The sequence below is a fragment of the Macrotis lagotis genome, chromosome 4 (genome assembly GCF_037893015.1).
Source record: "Macrotis lagotis isolate mMagLag1 chromosome 4, bilby.v1.9.chrom.fasta, whole genome shotgun sequence".
NCBI lineage: Eukaryota > Metazoa > Chordata > Mammalia > Peramelemorphia > Peramelidae > Macrotis > Macrotis lagotis.
Genome location: NC_133661.1, coordinates 225,436,175 through 225,459,387, shown reverse-complemented (window position 1 = coordinate 225,459,387; position 23,213 = coordinate 225,436,175). Strand labels below are relative to the sequence as shown.

The 23,213-nt window shown below is 35.0% G+C and overlaps 1 protein-coding gene across 4 annotated transcripts in view; it reads right to left on the bottom strand.

Moving 5' to 3' along the window:
• The window catches only part of PPP4R3A (protein phosphatase 4 regulatory subunit 3A), a 68,264-nt gene that overhangs the window by 19,337 nt on the left and 25,714 nt on the right, over window positions 1-23,213 (bottom strand). For all 4 annotated transcript variants that reach the window (XM_074235490.1, XM_074235493.1, XM_074235489.1 and 1 more), the window contains exons 2-4: window positions 21,340-21,395; window positions 9,973-10,071; window positions 5,019-5,636 (exon numbers count right to left, since the gene is read on the bottom strand). In XM_074235490.1, the coding sequence (XP_074091591.1) occupies window positions 5,019-5,636; window positions 9,973-10,071; window positions 21,340-21,395 (773 nt within the window). The remainder of the gene's footprint in view (window positions 1-5,018; window positions 5,637-9,972; window positions 10,072-21,339; window positions 21,396-23,213) is intronic.

Here is a 23,213-nt window from a genome sequence, read left to right as displayed (position 1 = left end):
AAGTGTATGAGACCGGATTTGAACCCAGATACTCCTGACTCCAGGGCTGGTGCTTTATCCACTACGCCACCTAGCCACCCCTCTGTTTTTTAATGTTTTCCTGACACTTTTTTTGGGTATAACTACTCTCTCAATTCCTTCCATACATACACCTCCCTCAAAAAAATAAAAGCCCAGAACAGCTAGATGGTGCAGTAGATAGAGCACTGGTCCTGGATTCAGGAGAACCTGAATTAAAATCCAGCCTCAGACACTTAATTGTTACTAGCTGTGTGATCTTGGGCAAATTTCCAAACATCCTGATTTGTGTCTGGCCACTGGAGCCAGATGGCTCTGGAAAAGAAAGTGAGGTTTGTGGCTTAGCACAGCACCCCCTTCCTGATGTTGTGGTGTTCTTTGAAAACGAATGACAAAAATTACTAGCTATGTATCCTTAAGCAAGTCATTTAACCCCACTGCCTCAACAAAACAAGAAGTGCAAGTAAAACAAATCTACACATTGGCCATCTATGAGAATGATTCATTCTGCACATTCAGATTATCAGCTCTCTTCTATGAGGTAGGCAGTATGATTTATTATCAGTATAAGAAAAAATTTAATACTGATAGTCTTTAACACTAATTTTTAAAAAATCAATGCCATCAATATGAGGGAGAAAAAACCATAGCAGTTTATCTGGAATAGCTTGAGGTCTTTGAATTGCAATCTTAATATGAGCCAGCAGTGTAATGTGGCAGCCAAGAAAGTTAATTCAATCTTCAGATACATTAAGAGGGGCATAGTATCCAGGATAAGATGATTGTGTTTAACTCTGCTCTGGTAGAGTACTCCAAGAATACTGTGTTTAGTTTTAGATGACCATTCAAAAGAACTAGGAATATTTAGCTTGGAGAAGCTACAGTTAAGCCATGAGAACTAAATGGCTTAAGCTTGAAGGGCTGTAAAGAGAAAAGAGGATTAAATTTATTCTACTTGGCTTCAGAGTGAAGTAAAGAGAAATGAGAGGTAAATGAAGTAAGGAAAAACTTCAAAGAAATCTAAATTATCTAAAGGTAAAATCAGTTATCCTGAAGGTATTGGGTTATTACTCAATGGAGGTCAAACCAAGAATGGATTAATTAACTTACTGTTAAACTGTGGAGCAGCTATGTTCAACTTGCTTCAAAGCCATACTTAATTACATCATTACATTTTATTATCATCCTAACTGGAAATATGGATTACATTGTAGTCATAAATAAATATTAAATTCTATGTGTGGCCCTTGTCATGTTTTTGTTGGGTGATGCAGCCTAGAAGAGCTGAACACCTATGGTGTAGAGGAAATTTTTTGTTCAGGTATGACCTCTGTGGTCTCTAACAGCTCTTCAGATACTATGATGTACAATGCCTTGTTGGAAAACTTTTCCACATGCATTTTTCATTCACTTCAAATAATTTAGACATTTTTTTCTGGTGAGTCCTAATATAATTAGTTTCTCCCATGCTACAAAATTATCTAAATGTCAAATATCACTGCCAGCAAGCAAACAATAAGCATTTTTTAGTTGCTTATTTAAATCAAGGGGCCATGGTGTGTAATGTGTTTCAGGCTGAGGACAGAGGCAAAACCTGCCTAGGCCCTTAAGCTGTTCAGTCTAAAGGAGTAGATAACTTGCAAATAACAGTGCACATATATATACACACACACACACACACACACACACACACCATAAATGGGAAGTTATCTTTTAGATGGAAGGTACTAGCAATGAGTGGTGAAGGTAGATTAGTAAAGGCTTTTTGTATAAGCGGGATCTGAGCTGAGAAGAAATCAGGGGAACCAGAAGGTGGACATGAGAAAGGACAGCATTCGAGGCATGGAGGACAACCAAGGAAAAAGCAAGGAACAGTAAGAAGGCTAATGTTGCATCAGAAGAATAGGGTCAAACAAGATTGTAGTAATGTGAAAATAAATAAATCATTTTAAAAAAAGTATGGAGAAAGAAGATTCAGTAAGGGGACATGCTACTAAAAGCTACAACTTTATATTTGATCCTGGCAAGAACAGAGAGAAACAAGACAGGAAAGAAAACTGAGTATTTTGTGTTAGGGGAGAGAAAGGAGGAGAAAAATGTGAAACTCAAAACCTCATAAAAAAATAATTGTTGATTGTTGGTGGAACTGTGAATTCATCCAACCTTTCTGGAGAGCAATTTGGAATTACACCCAGAGGGCAAGAAAAATGTGCATACCCTTTGATCCAGCAATACCACTACTAGGTCTATAGTCTGAAGAGATGATGAAAAAGGGTAAAAATATCACTTGTACAAAAATATTCATAAGCAGCCCTTTGGTGGCAAAGAATTGGAAATCAAGTAAATGTCCTTCAATTGGGGAATGGCTTAACAAACTTTGGTATGTGTATGTCATGGAATACTATTGCTCTATTAGAAACCAGGAGGGATGGGAATTCAGGGAAGCCTGGAGGAATTTACATGAAGATGCTGAGTGAGATGAGCAGAACCAGAAAAACACTGTACACCCTAACAGCAACATGGGGGTGATGGTCAACCTTGATGGACTTGCTCATTCCATCAGTGCAACAACCAGGGACAATTTGGGACTCTGCAATGGAGAAAACCACCTGTATCCAGAGGAAAGAATTGTGGAGTTTGAAGACCAAAGACTATTACCTTTAATTGGGGGGGGGGGGGGGGGGCGCGCGGCGTTATCTTATTATGTAATTTTGCTATCTTATACTTTATTTTTCTTCCGTAAGGATATGATTTCTCTCTCATCACATTCAACATCAAGGTACACCATGGAAACAATGTAAAGACTAACAGACTGCCTTCTGTGGGGGGTGAGGGGAGGGAAGCAAGAATGGGGGGAAAAAAAAAATCGCAAAACAAAAGTATGCTAAAATGCATGTAAAAAATGTGTGTAAAAGTACTTTGTAATCATTAGTCATGTATATCAAAAATAGAGAAAAAAAGAAAAAAGATTGTTGAAAACAATGTATGTGTACATACACACAAACACACAAGAAAAAGTTACAGTAAAAATAATTACTTTGGTAGCTGAGTAGAATATGAACTAGTCTGGGAAAAGACAAAGCAGGAAGACTGATCAGGAAAGCTATTGCAATTATAGCAATTTTAAGGGTCTAAATCAGGGTAGTGACTTCACCAGAAGAGGAGATATACACAAAAACACTGCAAAGGCAGAAATTTTAAGATCTGGTAAAAGAATGGATATGTGGGATGAGTCCATGCCTTGAATACTTTCCTTTCTGATGTCCACCTCTCCTGGTTCCCTTGGCTTTTTTTGGGGGTGGTGGTGGTGGTAAAAAACTACTGGGAAAAACAGAAAGCTTTAGACATGTGAAGTTGCCAGTCTGAGTGACTGGTAATGGCTGTTTCAGCAATAAGATAAAAGAGGGCAGGTGTTGGGGAAGATAATGAATTCTGCTTTGGAGAAGCTGAGTTTAAGATGACTGTGGGACATCTAATCTGAGATGTCAATGGGGCAGCAGAAGAAACAAGAATGAAGATCAAAAGACAGGAGAGCACACAGGAAATAATAGACACTCTGAAATGGGAAAAAAGTCATTTAGAGTAAATTTTTCTTTTTTTTGGTAAAAAAAAAACTACAGGGAAAAATAGCAATTTGGCAATAAGTAGCTTTAGACATGTAAGTTTACATGGTTGTGACTTAAATCTAAAAGGCCATATCATATAAAGTTGAAGGAAAATCAATGTTTTCAACTATGACTACATGAAATTGAAAAAGTTACATACAAACAAAACCAAAGCACTGTAAAATAGAAAATGAGGGGCTGAAGAGGCTTTGGGGGGGGGGGGGGGGAGAGAGAACGACACACAACAAATCTGATAAAACGATATCCAAGATATATGGAAATGAGCACAAATATGTGTGCATAAAAATAATGAGCCATCTCTCAAAGAATAGGTAAAAGTCAAAAGACTTTGAGAGAGCTGAGGGGCGGCTAGGTGGCACAGTGGATAAAGCGCCGGCCCTGGAGTCAGGAGTAACAGGGTTCAAATCTGGCCTCAGACACTTAATAATTACCTAGCTGTGTGGCCTTGGGCAAGCCACTTAAACCCATTTGCCTTGCAAAAACCTAAAAAGGAGAGTTGAAAACTATTAGCCCCATGAACCCCCGATCACAATGATCTTGAGAAGAACTCATAAAAATAACTAAGATTTTTACCTCACATCCAGCAAAGCAAAGATGAAAAAGATCACCAGTGAAGGAGTTACAAAGACAGGTAAATTTATATAACTAGTTACTTATTACTCCAGTCATTCTGGGAAGCAATGAAGATGTTCAAACACTTTGATTGATACCTAAGGCATGAAGATCAGATAGAAGGCTACTCCAACAATCCAAGACAAGGTAATATGAATCTGAACTAAGGTGGTGGATTTTTGAGTAGAGAAACAGAACGTAAGTGACAAATTGTAGAGAAAGGAGTTATGATTTCCAAGATTTTGCAACTGATTGAATCTGAGAAATGAACAGGAAAGAGGAGTCAAGATGACACTGAGGTGGTACTATCAACAGTAATAGAGAAGATCAAGAGGAGAAAGTTTTTGTTGTGAAGAGTTCTATTTTGGACATGTTGAGTTTAACACATTTATGGGACCCAGTTCCAAATGTCCAACTAACCAAAAATTTATAAAGTATTAATAATTTTTGTCCTACCATGTTATGGCACCATTTTAGAAGAATAGTCAAACTTGAAGAAATTCAACTACTCCTTAGAAATATCTGCAAATTAGGGTTATAACTCTGTCCCAAATGTAAAATGTCAAAAGCAAAAATCAATGTTTAAAAAAAAACTAATTACAAGAGTTATAATTCATTTTCCCATTGGAGCTAAATGCTCCAAATAACAATAAAAAAAACTCCAAATTAAATAGGACATTTTTTCAGGTTCTTTTAAAACAAATTCTGTCTTGCACTCAAAAGAAGACAAAGTTAACCCATTCAATTTTTAATCTGACTCACCTGCAACATACCAACAATTTCCACTTTATTAAAAAAGATGAAGGAGTGAAGTGTTGATAACATGTTTTCCTCAAAAACTGAAGGGGTGGGTAGAACCATATCTTGTATATACTGAACTCTGTATGTTTGATGAATTTTCTGCTTTAGCTCAGGATCTGATATAGGAATCACCTCTTTAAATTTGGCTGTTTTTGTTAGAAATTCCCTGTGTTTTCGTGGCTGGGATAGAGAAGGATCATATTCTAGGCAGCCAATTATGTCCATTATACATTCCTCAGAAAACATAACTTCAAAAAGTGCAGTTCGATTCAAAAGGAAGATTCCCTTGATAATTTCATATAAGTGGTGTAGTCCTTCAATATTTTCCAAGTCCTCACACACATGAAAAAGTTCCAAGAGCTTTTTAATATAGCCCTCATTTTCCAGTGCTAATGCGAGTTTTTCACGACGAAGGGGGGAAGGTAAAGAAGATGCCACAAGTTCAGCAATTTCTTCAAGTCGACTTAATTCACAAGATGGCAATTCCAAGCCTGGTGATGACATATCATCAAAACGTTCCTCCTCAGATTCATCCACAAGATCCTGAGTAATGTCCACAGAAGGGTCTTTTCCTTGAACCTGTCAAAACAAAAGAATTCTGTCAAGTATATGTAATCATAATTAGTGATTTTAAATTATTTTAGAACATCTCAAAAATTATAAAATACGTTAAGACTTTTACAAAGAGTACTTAACAAAAAAGAAATTAAAAAACGAAATTTTCAACTTGTCTCCAGATTAAATTAAAACATGAAACAATCCCAATTTTTTCCAATTGCACAGCAGGAAGTGGTAGAGAGATTTCATTTAAAATAATTTCAGACTTGGCAGGTAGTCTACCTGAAAAAGCTTTTGCAAAAACAAAAACCAATGAAACTAAAATGAGAAGGACTCTTATCTACACAACTACTATAAAACACTTTTCACACAAATAAAGACAGATCTAAACAAATGGAGAAATATTAATTGCTCGTGGGCAGATCAAGGCAATACAATAAAAATGACAATTCTACCTACATTTATTTAGTGCCATATCAAAGAATTATTTTATAGAGCTAGAAAAAATAAAATTCATATGGAATAGTAGGTCAATTGTATCAAAGGAATAAATAAAAAATGTAAAGAAGGCCAGCACTACCAAAATGGTAATTACCAAATTATCTGGTACTAAGAAATAGGGGGCAGCTAGGTGGCACAGTGAATAGAGCACTGGCCCTGGAGTCAGGAGGACCTGAGTTCAAATCCAGCTTTAGACACTTAATTGCCTAGCTATGTGACCTTGGGCAAATCACATAACCCCACTGCCTTAAATAAATAAAATTTAAAAAAAAAAAAAAGAAATAAGTGGTGGATCAGTGAAACAGATTAAGTATGCAATACACAGTAGTAAATGACTAGGGTAATCTAGAATTTGATACAAACAAATCCAAAGATCCCAGTTTTGGGGGTAAGAATCATCATTTGATAAAAACTACTGAAAAAAGTAGTATACCAAAATAAGTATTACTCTGAGCAACGGTTTAGATATAAAGGTTGATATTACACAAGTGAATTAGGGGAGCATGGACAAATTTTCCTGTTAGATCTATGAATAAGGGAAAAATTTGTGAACAAACTAGAGGATCTTGAGAAGTAAAATGACTAATTTTGATAACATGAAATGAAAAAAGTTTTTGCAAAAACAAAAACAAATGAAACTAAAATGAGATGGAAAGCAGGAAAGTGATGGGGAAATTTTATGACAAAGGCCTAATTTCTGATGTATATATAAGATCATTCTCCAATTGAAAAATGGTCAGGGGAAACAGGTATAACAAGACAGAAGAAAATCATAACTGCTTGCGAGGAGGGGAAAAACAGATACACAAATGAACAATTGATAGAGCTGTGAAATAGTCCAATCATTCTGGAGAATAATTTGGAACCATGTTCACAGAATTAACACTGCATTCATACTCTGTGACCCAGCAATATCACTGATAGGGAAAAGGATCTATATGTAAAAAAATATTTGACAGCAGTTATTCTTGTGGTGGCAAAGAACTAGAAATTGAGAGGCTGTCTATCAATTGGGCAATGGCTAAATAAGTTGTGGTATGATTATGATTCAGTACTACTGTAATATAGAAAATGATTTCAAAAAAAAATTTAGGAAGACTTTGTATGCTCAATTGTGAAAGACTTAGTCACTCTGTTAAAGACAATGATACAATGAACTCATGATGAAAAATACTATCCAACTACCAGAAGTGAACTTTTAAATACAGAGTGAAACATACTGCACTTATTTTTCTTGCCCCCCTCCCACTTTGCAACATGACTAATATGGAAATATATTTTATGCGATTTCACATGTTTAACTGATAAATAGATTGCTTTCTCAATGGATGGGGGCGGACCAGAAGGAAAGAATTTTTTTAAAGGAATGCTAAAAATAAAATACCTTTTTTCTCTTGTATTCTACTTTCTTGATACATGAATCTAAGTCCCTAAATTATTTTCCCGAGAATTTTTAAATACTAATGTTCACTGTCCATAGTACTCCCTATAGGAAAACACTGAGATTCTTAACCTTCCCTCATCATTACTTATTCATTTTCCCAGGTGGGGACATCCATGACTCTTAAACAGAGATTCTTCCTAATCTACATTCAACTAGTTGTCAAATCTTGTTGACCTTAATATGATTCTAATTAGAACTATATTATCACTGTATGGAATTTATATTAATATGAATTGCATCTCAGATTATTTGCAGAGGAGTATGTAAAAATATACATGAGGATATGGAAATAGTTGTTGATACTAGGAGAGAAAACAAAATTATGCCACCCAATATTTCAAAGACTATCTTTTCTTCCTCAGTCACAGGTATATATTATCTATCCCTGGCTTACATACATTTCTATATTCTTAAAATTCACTTGAAAATCGCTGAAGTAGACCAACTCAGAGCAGGCTCAGGCTTAAGTGCTGGGCATTCCATATACTAGTAAGTTCCAGGATTGTCCAGAAGAAATATAAATGACACTTTGAAAATCAACCATAATCGGTCAAAAGTGTTTATTAAGTGCTAACTTTGTGCCAGGCACTGTGTAAAGTGAGGGATACAAAGAAAAGGATAAGCAGTCCTACTCTCAAGGAGGTCAGATTCTAATAGAGGAGAGAGGTCACTTAATAGAAACTGCTGGCACTAATGTTCCCTTTATGGGAATCTTCCCTGAGCTCACCATCCCTCAACCCATTCTTCTCTTATCTTCAGGTCCTACTTGCTGCCCCAGCAGATTGACAAAGAAATGCATCTCAAATACCTTATCTCCCATGGCATCTCCTATTCTATAGGATGGAAAATTCTCAGTTTAATTACCATAATAAATTCCACTGTATGATCAATTTATTTAATAGTTCAAAGAATAGAGGCATCCAGAAATCAAACAAGGAGAAAATTATAAAATTCAACACCTATAGCTCTGCTTGCCCTACTACTAATGCTAGGAGAGATATGGATTTGGTTCCTGCCTCTGACCTACACTTGATATATGATAAGGCTTTTCTGTACCTTGGTTCCTAATCTGTAATTGGGGATCAAAATATCTATGCTTCTTACCCTGTAGGGCTGTTACAAGGAATAAATGAGTATGTAAAAGGCTTTGTAGATGTTAATTAAAGCTATATAATCTGGATCATTCTATCTCTCCCTATTCTTCACCCCCCTTCTTCTTCCTCACTAAAACCCTCCTATTCCCTCTACCATTTCTTCATTCTTTCTTAGGTCATTAATCCCTGCTGATTGATCTTTGCTCCCCTCTCCAATCCCGCCTCTAGAGTTAAAAAAAGTAACTTTATACTATCCTCTGTTTTAAATCTCTCACTCCCTTGTACTATGACCACGCACTTCCTAGCAAATCACAATCTTGGATTACTCCCACCACTCTTCTCTCTCACTGCTATTTACAGAGATGGATGAAGATTCACAAGCTGTGTTGACTGGAGACATTATAAATCTATGTTATCTAATTCCAATCAAGCTCCCACGAAAGTAAGACAATGCTGTTTTCCCTCCCAAACTGATTCCCTGTCTGGTTTCCCACAGAAGTTATTTTAAACTTTTCCCCTCCTCCAGACTCTCACACATCTCCATCCACCTATTCTAATAAATGAGAACCTTACCTATTACTTTACTGAGCAAAATGATACCATTCAATAGAGGGTCCCTGTTCTCTTGGCTCTTTACCTCACAATCCCTTAACATCACTCACTCCCTCCCTCCCTCCCTCCCTCTATTCCCCAGTCTCAGAAAAAAGTGGTCCTCTCTTTGCAGGGCCTTCTTCTTCTCTCTCTCTCTCTGGCTTCCTGATGCTAATCTCTCCTAGTTCTCCTTCTATACAAAAGACTATGCCATCCCTCTCTACTGGCATTATCACCTTCCAACTGTGAGTGTTCCAAGGTTCTGCTTTGGGCTCTCTTTTCTCTCTACTTGCTCTATGGGTGCTCCTATGAATTTACTCATCTCTATGCCGATGGCAGACAGATCTAACCCCAGTCTCTCTCCTTAGTCCCACATCACCAATTCCTTAGAAAACATTACCACTATCTCAGAGATATCTCAAACTCCAAATGTCTAGAATAGAGCTCATCTTTCTCTTCAAATCCTACTCTCTCCCAATGTACAATTGGTGTTAACCTTGATTTCTCACTCTCCTTTGTCCCACAGAACACAGTTGTCAAAGTGATTTTCCCTAAGCTAAAGTACTGATTATAAAATCAACTGGATATTTTCCTTGTCACATTGTCCTGATTTACTTAGCTATCTGAATTTCCTGCTCCACCACCTGTCAATGTGTTTTTGAAGTTATACTACTAAATAAAACAGATAAGTAGTTCAACAAAAAAAAATGTCCATTTTTAAACTTACCTGACATATTTTTTCCCATATTTCATCACATCCAGCCTTTTCTTGAAAGCTAAGGGCCAAGTCATAATTTTCTGCTTCAGACCACACGATCAAAGTGTCCTTGAGAGATAAAATATAAGTAATCATCATCTTGAACAAATAATTACCTATGATCATAAATGACTTTAAATAAATTATAAAATAAGCAAAATAAAGGAATCAAGTTAAATGGGTAAAGTAAGACCAAATAATACTTAATATGTAGAGAGATAGCAATAACTTTTCAACACCATTTTAAGGCTTTTTTGGGGGAAGGAGAGGTAGCTAGTATCTGGGTATCAAGTATCTGAGGCTGGATTTGAACTCAGGTCCTCCTGATTCCAGGGTCAGTGCTCTATCCATTGCATCATTTAGCTGTCCCCTGTATTAAGGATTTTTAAAGCAGTTTAATATCTATGCACCAAATTTATTCTTTTCTACCTATATCTCCAGGTGTTTTTAATTTTTCTGGAATTTAAGGAATGATTTAAGAGTTTCAGTGTAGGCACATTAATGAAAAGTGCTTTAACCATCTTAGAAAAACAACCTGCAATTATGTTGAGAAAAGCCACTAAACAATGATTTTGCAAGAAATCCACATTTTAAGGCAAGTTCCACATATTAGTAACATATTCATGCCTAACTTTTCATAGTAGCAAAAACTGAAAACAAAACTGAGTGTGCCTCCTGGTTGGGAAAAGGCTGAAACAAAACGAGGCATATGAATATAATGCAAAATTAAGTGATTTCAAGAAACATGGGAAAGCTTGTATGAAGATAATGTAATAATGTAAATGAATTTATAGAATGGAAACATTTTCCATTTATAATAATTATTGCATATGTTTTTCTGGTTTTACTTCTTTCACTATGCAATCATCATACAAGCTTTTGATTTAACTGTAAGAAAATTGGTCCTGGAAGGTACTAAAACCTTCTCTTACATGTTGTCATTAAAAAGTAGGTCTACAGGTCATAGTTTGGTTGGTCTATTTTGCATTAAGTGTTTTTTCCAGTTACTAGGGAGGGCTACCCGTGAATGATGGTGGTAGGAAGTGTCACAAGAGGTATGCCCTCACTTGGGTAATGATGAGATTTAGTATGTGTCTATTTCTGTGTGTGGCTGAGGCAGAGGGATGAATTTAATGGTCACAGGATGCATTTAATTTTTCCAGCTCCACTGAGCAGCACACAAGAAGGAATAAAGGAATAGGATGATAGGAGTAATCCAAGGCTAGGATCTGGCAAAGGATAAGAAGCAACAAGACAAAAGTGTTAAGAGTTTGAAAAGTAGAAGGCAATATAGATTTGAATTGATTAACTGAGACTGGGAAGAGCACAAATTGAAGGGGTAAAGATTTAGAAATGAGGTATAAGGGATAAATTAAATAATAAATTAATTAAATTATAGTGAAAGTGAGGTAATAATAGTGAAGGTGGATTAAATGAAAATGAGGTGAAGGAGTAGAACAAGATTTAAGGCTACTTAAAAATTATTAAGTTATTAAGTTCGAGAGTTTGGGGGAGCATCATTAAACTAACCCAAAATAAAGACTAGAGTTGGGGAGGAAAGTAAACTGAGCCAGCTGCTTAATGCAGGAGAAATGATGACCTTTTGAGTTGGCGCATATCAAGTAACATGATTTGAATTCAGAGTAAAAAAGTTTCAACAGAATAAGTTTCAAGATATTGGGTGGTGATGGCCCAAGGAGATTCTGAAAGTAATATAGAAGAATAAGGATTTGTGCATGGTATCTGTAGATGCATGCAAAATTTGCAAAATATCAACATGTATAGGATGAATCTCAGAAGGCATATTTATTAAATGATATTAAATCTGTTTATATAAGGTAGTTAAAAAAACTCAAGATCACAGGCAATAGGATGTAATACTTACAGGTATATTGGACAGCAGTCAATATAATTATGTGGATAATGGAAAAATATTTGGGAACCTTGGTACAGAAGAGAATACAATTATGCTACCAGATACCCAAATATGCTAGTAAGACTTAAAACACAGGGCACAATAAGCAGCTTAGGATCAGAAGAAGAAATAAAATTTTTTATAATATTGCAAAAGATTATAGATACTGCTATTGTTTGTTTTAGCTCACTTTATCAGGTAAATAAGTGTATCAAAAGACAGAATCTAAGTCAAAATAACAATATGGTTACTAATATTCACAAATCAAAATTATGGGGAAAAATGACAGGAAATTCTATAGACAGATCTACACATTGAGAAGAATATTTTGGTATGTATTAAAGAGAGGAAACTGTTAAGAGGTAACTGTAATAGTCCAGGAAAGTAGTAGCCAATGCCCCACTCTTAAGAATACTCTTGTGCTAGTACTTCTTTTCTTAAGGAGAGAAGGGAGTGAATGCCAGAAAGCTGGCATTCAGATAAACTGAATGAATACTGGGTGTATATATATGCATGTGCACATGCATGTCCTTACAAACAAATATGAATCATCAATCAAGCATGCAAAAGTTCCAACACTGACTGTGCCCAAAATATTTCTTATTCTGCATCTGTTACCTTTCTGTAGAAAAGTAGATAGCATGCTTCACTGGACTTCTATGTCTATAATACTGCGTGTTAGTATAGGAATTTTTCCTCTTCAGTTCACGAAAACCTCACTTTTGCCATTTCTTACAACAAATATTAATTTCCGCCATATTCAAATACTATAATTTGTTTAGCCATTCCCTAATGGATGGTCATTTTTTTTTAGTTTGTGAACAAAATTATATGCAGTGAACAAAAAGATATGCATTCTTTTCATTTCCAGTTCAATACCACAAAAAAGAGCTGATTTAATAATTGCTGACTATGAGTCCTTTTCTTCATTTTTGAAACTTATCAGAAACCTATCAGCCTGAGGTGGTATCATTAGGTTAAAGGAATACTACCTAATCACATTCTGGGAATAATCCAATTTATTTCTAGAGTCTCAGTATCAATTTAAAGCTCCAGCAACGGTGCATGTGTGTATTTGTTTTTCAAGGCTTCTCAAAATTTGTCATTTCCCTTTTTTTGGTGATTTATGTCATTTCATGGGGTATAGGGTGGAAGCTCAGGATTACATTAATCTTCATTTTTTAATTATTAGTTTTGAATCATTTTAAAAAAATATGATGAGACATACTTTGAATGTCTTCCCTTGGGAATTGTCTGTTCATATCCTTTAATCATTTCTTTATTGAGGAAATGACCATTTATCTTACAAATTTAAATCAGTTGCTGCAAAGATTTTTAACTCATTGGTTTTGTGCAAATCTTTTATCTTTCAAGGTCATGAACTCTCAATTCACAGATATGAGAAGTTTCTTCATTGCTCCTCAAATTTTGTCAAGATTTTTGCCCGAATTATGGATTCCTCTTATCTTTGTATACAGTGTGAGACAGTATTTTCTATTTTCTGTTAAAAATACTTTCAATCCAATTTTCCTAGCTTTTGTTCAGTCCTTATTCCAGTAGCTGAGGGTTTCTGAATTTATCAAATACCATTCTGAGTTTCTTTGTTTCTGAATTGCTATCTCATTTTTAATTAGTACTGGATTTTCTCATTATTGCTTTGAGGTACAGTAGGAAATTTGTTACTTCCAGACAGACCCTTTCCTTAATATTTTCCTTGAGATTCTTGAACCTTTTGTTACTCTAGGGTAGAAATGGGGAATCTTTTTTCTTCTAAGGGCCATTTGGATGTTTTAAACGTTATTTATGGACTATACAAAATTATCAATGCAAAAATTAGCCTGTTAGGTTTGGTGAAACAATTAACCTGTAAAAAGCTGCTAGATTTAATGAATTTTAAGTTGACAGAACTCAAGAGTTTAAATGCCAAGGAACCACAGTCAGATCATTCAAGCTTTAGCACTTACTAAGCAAAACTATTCTCCTGTAACAGGAGAAAAAGTCAATTTTTAATGAAAGAGGACTTCTGAGTGTCCCTAATGAAAAGATCAAACTTGGGAGAAATTCTGAAAGAGAAAAAGACAAAAGAGAAGTATAGAAAAAAATGCAAGCAACCATTAAAGACTTCATAAGAGTGAAAATGCTTGCTTTCTAATGAAGGGAAGGAAGGGTCCTGCAAAAAATGATAAAAAAAAATCCTCTAAGAACCATCATGTTAGCAGGGAGAAAGCCAAGAAAGATAAGAGGTCTTCAGAGAGATTTTTTTCCCTTATATTTTGATGCCTTTTATATGAAAAAGGAAAAGGATTCACAAGAGGAAAAGTAGGGAGGTATAGGATCATTGTCAAGTCTTTACAAAAGATGAGGGGTAGCAGGTAGTACTTGAAGTTTATTTTGAACTGAGAGAAGGTAAAGTAAAAAACTAAAGTAAAAAAGAAGGTAAAGAGCAGAACCCAAACAATTTTTACTAAACATTATAAAAACTAACAGTTTTGAAAGACTTAAGAACTCAGATCAAGCAGTGATCAACCATGATTCCAGAGGACTAATGATTTTCTCTCTTAATGAAGAGATGATGTCCCTAGGCATGCATTTTTGGATAAAATCAATATGGGAAATATATTTTGCTTAACTATACATATATATATATATATATATATATATATATATATATATATATATATGCTTCTTGCAGGGTTTTGTCTTTTCCTCCTCTCTGAAGCAACTTGGGGGGGGGGGCATTGGAGCAAGAAAGAAATGATGCTTAAATGAAAAAAAGTATAATTTCATTTTTAAAAGTTTAATTCCTAAAATCTAAGGCAAATTTTTTGTTTCTTTCATTACTTGTTCTGTTTATCAGCTGAGACTTTGGTTTTATTTCTTATCCTTTGGATCAGTTTATTATCATAAACACTTTTGACAATGGTTATACAGTAAAAATAAAAGGAAATGAAATCAATCAATTTTGATTTCTGACAGCAGAATGTCTGGAATAAAGATGAGGTTATTTTAACCACATAATGTTTGATTCCTAATTCCCTCCAATACTATCAAGAGGTACCTTTATAGAGCAGCTAGATGGTGCAGTGGATAGAGCACTGGCCCTGGATTAAGGAGGACCTGAGTTCATATCTGGCCACCTAACTGTGTGATCTTGGCCAAGTGACTTAATCCCATTGCCTTACATTCCCCACCTCCCCCAAACAAAAGATACCTTTTACCATCTAAAAAAAATGTAAGAAAATCATAAAATACTTAAAGCCTCAAGAGTGAGATTTTGTCTGTGTGTCTATCTCACTCTCACACATACAAAATTAACAACCTCTTTATGGAATCAGCTTTATTATTGTTTGTTCAGTCATTTCATTCACATCTGACTCTTCACAACCACATTTGAGATTTATTTGGCAGAGATACTGGAGTGATTTGTCATTTCTTACTCCAGCTCACTTTACAGATGAGGAATTGAGGCAAACAGACTTCATAGGATTAGTAAATGTCTGAGGTCAGACTTAAAACCAGGAAGTCTTCCTGACTTCAGATCTGACAGGCTATCCATTGCAACACCTAAGAGGGAACTTAGATGGCACTTATTACAAACTAATTTTATAGATAAGGAAAAGGTTTAAAGAAATGAAAGTTACCAAAAGTTGAGGTACTAAATTAATAGCATACAAGGAATAAAAATCCAGGTCTCTTCACTCCACTTTTCAGTATACTATGCTTCCTTTTATTACATGGAAATTTCTTATTTGAGAAATCTGCTATTATAAAGTAATACAATATGAACTAAATATTACTGGTAGGTAGATAAGTAGATGAGTGAAAAACTATGACCAGAGTTGTGATAAGATGTGAGGGAAGTCACTGAGAATGCCAAGATTGGCTTAAGACCCATCTTATTTAACCATTTAAAAAAATAATGCCGAGGTGGCTAGGTGGCATAGTGGATAAAGCACCAGCCCTGGAGTCAGGAGTACCTGGGTTCAAATCTGGTCTTAATAATTACCTAGCTGTGTGGCCTTGGGCAAGCCACTTAACCCTGTTTGCCTTGAAAAAAAAATAATAATGCCTTCAAAAAAGATATTTGACACTTAACAAATCTACAGATGACAAAAAGGTAGGCTTAAGTTTTTTAAATTTTGTAACTGAAACAAAAACAAGTTTAAATTCAACAAAGATGAAATTTAAAGTAATGCAATTAATTTGAGTAAATAAAATATAGGGAGATTAAATTTGTACTGAAAAAAGGTTTATGGGTTTTATTTAACCACAAGTTTAATATTAGCCAGCAGACACGTTACTGCATTATCAGACTATATTAATAAAAATTATTGAGACTGTAGTATGACTTCTATTTTATTCCGTTAATCAAGCAAGACCATCTTGGAAAATCATGCTTAATTCTGAATGTTAAGTTATAAGAAGGACCCTAACAAATTGTACACAGAGGAGGAGTTTCTGGTTTGATAAGAGATAGAAACCAAGTCTCATATATACATATATATGTGTATATATAGCAAAGATGAAGGTAGTGGGAATGGAATGGGGGTTTATTTGAGTAGAAAATTAATGGATACAAAATGGCTCCAAATGCTTAAAGATGTATTGCCCAAGAGGCAGTATAACTGTCCCATCCTTTAGGTCAACGAAGGACTAGTAAAGATAGATGATAAATTTATAAAAGCAAATTACATTTCAAAAAAAGAAAAAAAGATCACCTGACAGAGATAACCAACAATAAAGATTTGCCTTATAAGAAAGTGTTCCCATATTCAAAAAAAGGCTGCCAGGGATCCTGCAGAATAGTATATTACCCAGGAAATTAAATTGAAACATGTTACTTCCAACAAAGATTCTATTGCTTGGATGAATATTCAAATGGGAAGATAATTTTTAGAATTTTCAGGAAGAATGGAAAAAGATTATAAGGATTATAAAAGATAAGAACAACAATGTCAACATAAAAATTTATCTTTTTTCCCTTTTTTAAATTAAAGATATTATTTGAATTTTACAATTTCCCCCCAAATCTTACTTCCCTCCGCCCCCACAGAAAGCTATCTGTCAGTCTTTACTTTGTTTCCATGTTGTACATTGATCCAAATTGAGTGTGACAACATAAAAATTTAAAAGCTTGTTCAGAAACAAAATCAAGACTTAGAAAAAGATGATTTGACAAAATTTTTATATCAAATATTTTTAAAAAATGGTCGACAGCCAAGATATTTGGGGAATTGAAACAAATAAATAGCAGTTAATTATTTCAATAAATAAATGGTTAAAGAATTTAACAGATTTTAGAAAAAGTATGGAAGAATACTCAAAACTACAATAAAAATGAAAATACATGAAACTTCACCACAAATTCAAAAAAATGACAAAGATGACAAAAGACAAAGTTTTTGAGGGGCTATGGTGGGAAGACAAGCATACTATTACATTTTTGGTGCAAAGTGGGCACTAAGTCCTATTTTGTTCACTAAACAGCATGTTGACCTAGATATATATACCTAAAGAGAAAGAAAAAAATGAAATGCCATAAGTATATATGCATAAATGTTTGAGCAGCACATTTTATGGTAGAGGTTAAAAAGTAAAGGGTCCATCACCTGGGAAATGACTGAACAAAACGGTGGTACTGGAAGTATAAGGGAATAGAACAGAAATAGACTAAGAAATGATGAATGACTTTGGCCACTCAATGATCCTGGTCCTCATTTAATTTGCTCATCTATTAAATCAGAATGACTGGTAAAGTCCATCTGACCTCTAAATCTATGATCCTATTAATAGAAGGAATTTCAAGAAACTGAAAAATTTATATGAACAAAGCAAAGTGTAAGCATCAATAAAACAATCTATAGAATAAGTCATAAAATAAGGGAAAATAACAATGAAAGACATCAGAACTCTGATCAATGAAACAAATACTCTTAAGGTCAGAAGACTGAGGGTGAAATACATTCCTTTCTCCTCTTATAACACATCATAATTCTGGGATTTGGGGGTTACTTTTATGAATTTACCAAGATAGAGAACAGTTAATGTGGGTTGGTTTTGGAATTATAATTGGCTAGTTGATAATTTTTAACCTCAATAGACTATTTTTGGAACCAAATTCCTGACAAAAAAAACTACAGCTATATCTTCACAGCTGACTATAAAACCTTATTACTGAGAATCAGAATATAAATGAAATGGGCACCATGTTTTGCTCACTTTTTTAATCCAGCAAACAAAGCACAAAACCTCATACCTTTTCAGCTAAAATTAATTCTATAATGAGATTTTGTTAAACTGTTGCCAACATCTTAGAATGTAGCAAAAGTAAATGGTTTTTAATGTAAATAACAAATAGTGCTGGCTCCTAAGAGACAGAAGACATGAGTTTTATTTTAGAAAGTTAAATTTTAGATGGAATTTATCAAACCATAATGACTAACATACATTCCTTTTCAATACAACATAAGCCATTAAAGACTAAAAATTGAGCTAGCAAAGGATATGACAAGGGCTGATGACAACAGGAAACTATGCCCTAATAAAGTGTATACAAAATCATTTGGGAGAAAATTTTTCAAATTACAATGGAGATATAAAATTTCCTTGCTTAAGTTTATAAGTTACAAGGCAAGTTACATAACATATATATCAATGATGTATTTGGTAATATCGTATCATGTAATTAAAGAATCTTGGACTTCAAAGAGACCTACCATCCAGCAGAGATCTCTTTGAAAATTTCTAATAATTGGGGCGGCTAGGTGACGCAGTGGATAGAGCACCCTGGAGTCAGTAGTACCTGAGTTCAAATCCGATCTCAGACACTTAATAATTACCTAGCTGTATCACTTAATCCCATTTGCCTTGTAAAGATCTAAAAAAAAAATTCTAATAATGAGCTCACTACCATACCAATGTATTCCATCTTACTTTTAGGTTAGTTATAACTTTTAGGAAGTTTTTAACCTTAGATAGAAGAAATCTACCTCTCTTCAATTCTTACTTGAGTCAGATGAAACAATCTAATCCCTTATTTTCACTGGAAGTCTTCAGACAAATATTTTAAGACTATCTGCTGGGAATGTTGTGGATCTGGGGATGAGAGGTGTGTGTGTGTGTGTGTGTGTGTGTGAGAGAGAGAGAGAGAGAGAGAGAGAGAGAGAGAGAGAGAGAGAGAGAGAGAGAGAGAGACAGACACTAGTTAAGCTTCTGAGGGCTCTTCCAACTCTGAGGTCCTGTGATTATAACTACCCTCAGAGGAAAAATGCTTTGGCAAGCATTCATGCTTAGGGATACCATCATCCAAATAAGAACCTGTGAACTACACCATAATCTTTTCTATTGCCTTGTTGCATAATGTCAACAAGTGAAGAACAAAAAAGCCTCAATTTCATATTTAAAAGACAAATCAATGTTTCACAAGGTTGTTTTGATTCAATCGAAACATTTATCAATTCCCCCATGTCCTTTCCCACATAGAACTTAGAATTCTAATGGGGAATGGGGTTGGAGAGAAGGAGGGAGAGAGATACAACAGATTCATTAAGTTGTATAATAAAAATTACTATGCATCAGATTCAAAAACAAGATTCAAAGCCTTTAAAGAAAATAGTTTTCCTCTCACTTTCAATTCAAAGGAATTCAAGGAAGGCATCATAAAGGATGTAGCACTGAGTGAACACTATTTGATTATATTTATGAACAGAAGTATTTCTTATAAACCTACTTAAAATGATAGCTCAATAAAATAGCTGCTTTATCACCATCCATTTTGCCTAATAATTGTACCCATTTAGAGCTCTTTATAAAGGATCCATGATTTTCTTGGGATAATACTTGGAAGAATAAATAGCATTCAACAAGTGGTAGGTGGTCAAAAATTTGTCACCTTGCACTCAATCATGTGCTGAGACCCTCCAAACCTGGAGAGAATAGTTGTCAACAGGCATACAAACCATTACTGGATACACACTCAAAGGCTGTAGCTTTGTATTTCAGTCATACATTGTATTTCCCCATGTGTAAGATGCACCCTTTTCTGAAAAATTTGGGGTCTAAAAACTGAGAGCACTTTATACAATAGTCGTAGATGTTTTAAACTCACATTTCCTGCTTTTTCACCCTTTTTTTTGTGCTCATTGTTGATTTTTTTACTTGTTTCCTGCTTTCTTGCTGCTTATCTTTGTGTGCATTGTTTCACCTTGTTACTGTTACTGTTCTGCCCAGAAATGCTCAGAAAAGATGTTCGTACAGTGATCCTGTTTGCAAAACATGAATGGAAATCGTGCTGCTAAAACTCAGTTTGGTCCAACTCTAACTGAGAAAACAATCTCAGGTCTGGCTATAGGAAGAAGAAACCCTCCTCAAGACACCCTGAGAAGCAAGTCAGCCAAATGGCCTGAGTTAGAGAGGGGATTGGAGAGATTAACTGAAGAGCCAAGGAATTCCTGTGTTCCACAAAGCTGGTTCAGCCAGGAGGCAAGAATTGCTGATGAAAAAGAAATTACTGATTTCAAAGGAGGACACAAGTGGTGGTGTTTCAGGTTCATGAAATGCAAAGAACTAAGCATGTTTCTAACTCATCAGATGTGCCCAGGGAGTGAGTGCTTGTGGTCAACCACAGATCAGAGCACAGGCAGGAGAGTAGTCAGAGCCTCACCTAACACAGATGAGGACAAGTTAATGGATGGGAGTTTTGACAGTGATGAGGAATTGTATGAATTTTCTAGCACTTAAGTACAATAACTTAATGTAATACATTTTTTTTTCAAATTCTGGGCTCCAAAATTAAGGTGTGTCTTATACATGGGGAAATATGGTACCTTAGGGAATTAAGGGTCATCATCACACCAAAAGGATTTACTGAAGCAGGGCTTTAGGAGAAAATTCTGATTATTTCATCCAAATCTGGAAGTCTATCTCCTATGGCCAAACCTGTAAGCTTCAAATGCTAAATGGAAATTCTTTCCATAAACAGAATTTAGAAGTGTAAATTGTCCATTATGAGACTATTGACAATGGTATGGGCAGTGGATAAAACATTGGCCTTGGGAGTCAGGAGGACAGGAATTTGAATCCAGCCTCAGACACTTGACACTAGCTGTGTGACCTTGAGTAAATCACTTAACCCTGATTGCCTCACATCCAGGGCCATCTCCAGTTGTCCTGATTCATATCTGGCCACTGGACTCAGATGTCTCTGGAGGAGAAAGAGGCTGGTGAGTTGGCACAAGTACCCCTTCATTCAAATCCGATATTTTTCATGGTGTCACCCCCTAATGTCATAGTCTTCTACGAGAACAAAGGACAACATCATCATCAGTCAGGAAAGTCATGGCAAATGATAATACCTTCTAATTATCTCATAGTAATTTAACTCAGGGGAAAATTAAAAAAAGAAAATGAAATTCAAATATTACCTGCTGCTTCTGGTATGCAGTATTAGGATTAATTTTGGACTCCAAAAGTAGAGAACCTAGAAGTAAAGGAAAGAGTAAAAATTAATAAATAAAATAAATACAGTTCACATTTTCTTCAATTATTTTAGATAGTCAACACAAGTTGATCATAATTAAGAATTTATGATCAATATGTTAAAATTTTGTAAGGTTCTGAATTTTACAATTTTCTGTAAAATTTATACAAAAGGCAAAAATCAGAAGAAATTGACTAAACTAAAATTTAAATTGAAAAAGTTAGAACTTAAAAGAGATTTAAGATGAAATGTCAATGTATGAGTTTAAAAATGCAAATACTTCAATTTCCTTTTTTAAAGAAGATTCTAGGGGGTGGCTAGGTGGAGCAGTGGATAGAGCTTTGGAGTCAGGAATCCTTGAGTTCAAATGTGACTTCAGACACTTAATAATTACCTAGCCGTGTGGCCTTGGACAAGCCACTTATCCCCATTGCCTTGAAAAATCTAAAAAAAAAAAGGATTCTATTATGTTGAGTCTCTTTCCTCTTGAAAAATAGATATAATACTTGTGCTACACCTAGTTAATTGGACTGGTATGAATAGGATTTTTCATAAATGATAAAGCATTATATATATATATATATATATATATATATATATATGTATGTATGTATGTGTGTGTGTATTTGGCAAGGCAATAGGGTTAAGTTAACTTGCCCAAGGTCATATATAGTAATTATTAAGTGTCTGAGGCTGTATTGTCCTAACTCCAGGGCCAGTGTTTTGTCTATTGCACCACTAGCTGGCCCACTAAGGCATTTATATCCTACAAAAGACAGAGAAAATATGAACTGTATTAAAAATCTAAAAGGCTCCAGAGTATATCATTTAACATGGTATATAAGATACAAATTCCTATTCTAAACCATGAGTTAGGCACTTTTGGCTGAATTTTGGCTCTCTAAAGCCTTGAAGTATCAGTAGCCAAGATTTGATTTTTTTAAAAAAAAATATTATTCATATTCATTTGTACTTCTCAATTTCTCTACTACCATAAATAGGAGAGGGAAAAGAAGAAAGAACTGCCTAGTGAAGGTGTGAAGTATACTCTACACTATAACCTAAGATTTCCCAAAATACCTGAAGCTTAAAACAAGGCGAAGAACAAGGTACAAAGACTTGCTTATAACCACTTAGCACAGATTTCCATTGCAGCTGCCTCTCATTTTATCTCTCCTTATTTTAACAAGTGCACAGATTAGTCTAAAGAAAAAGACACCACAGACTTGGAGTGAGAAAGTGAGAAAGAACGGATCAGTTAGCAACACCTTTAATTCATACCCTGTTCATACCTTCAAAAGGGCTTAGATTTGCTTTAAGCTAATAACTCAGGTACCAAGAATACTACAGAATACTATTCAATGGACATGAGATGAAGAATCTAGTATATGGAAAGCACTATGCCCCAAGATGAATAAATGAAGTTATTCTACAGTTTTAGTAAGAGACAAAATCCTTATGAAGTTTACAACAAGATATTAGGGGCAAAGAAAAGATCTAAAATGTGCTAGAAATACATGGGAGAAGAAAACATTTTCAGATGGAGGGAATCAGGGCAAGGCTTTGGGATAGAAGTTTAATCGGTGGCTAGGCTAGTTAAAGAGTATTAGAAGTGTTTTGATATACATATCTATCTACTCAACAGTCATTTGTGGTCTGGTCTGCTTTCCTATTTCTTTTTTTTTTCAAGGCAATGGGGTTAAAGTGACTTGCCCAAGGCCACACGGCTAGGTAATTATTAAGTGTCTGAGGCCAGATTGAACTCAGGTACTGCTGACTTCAGGGCTGGTGCTCTATCCACCTAGCCGCCCCACCTGC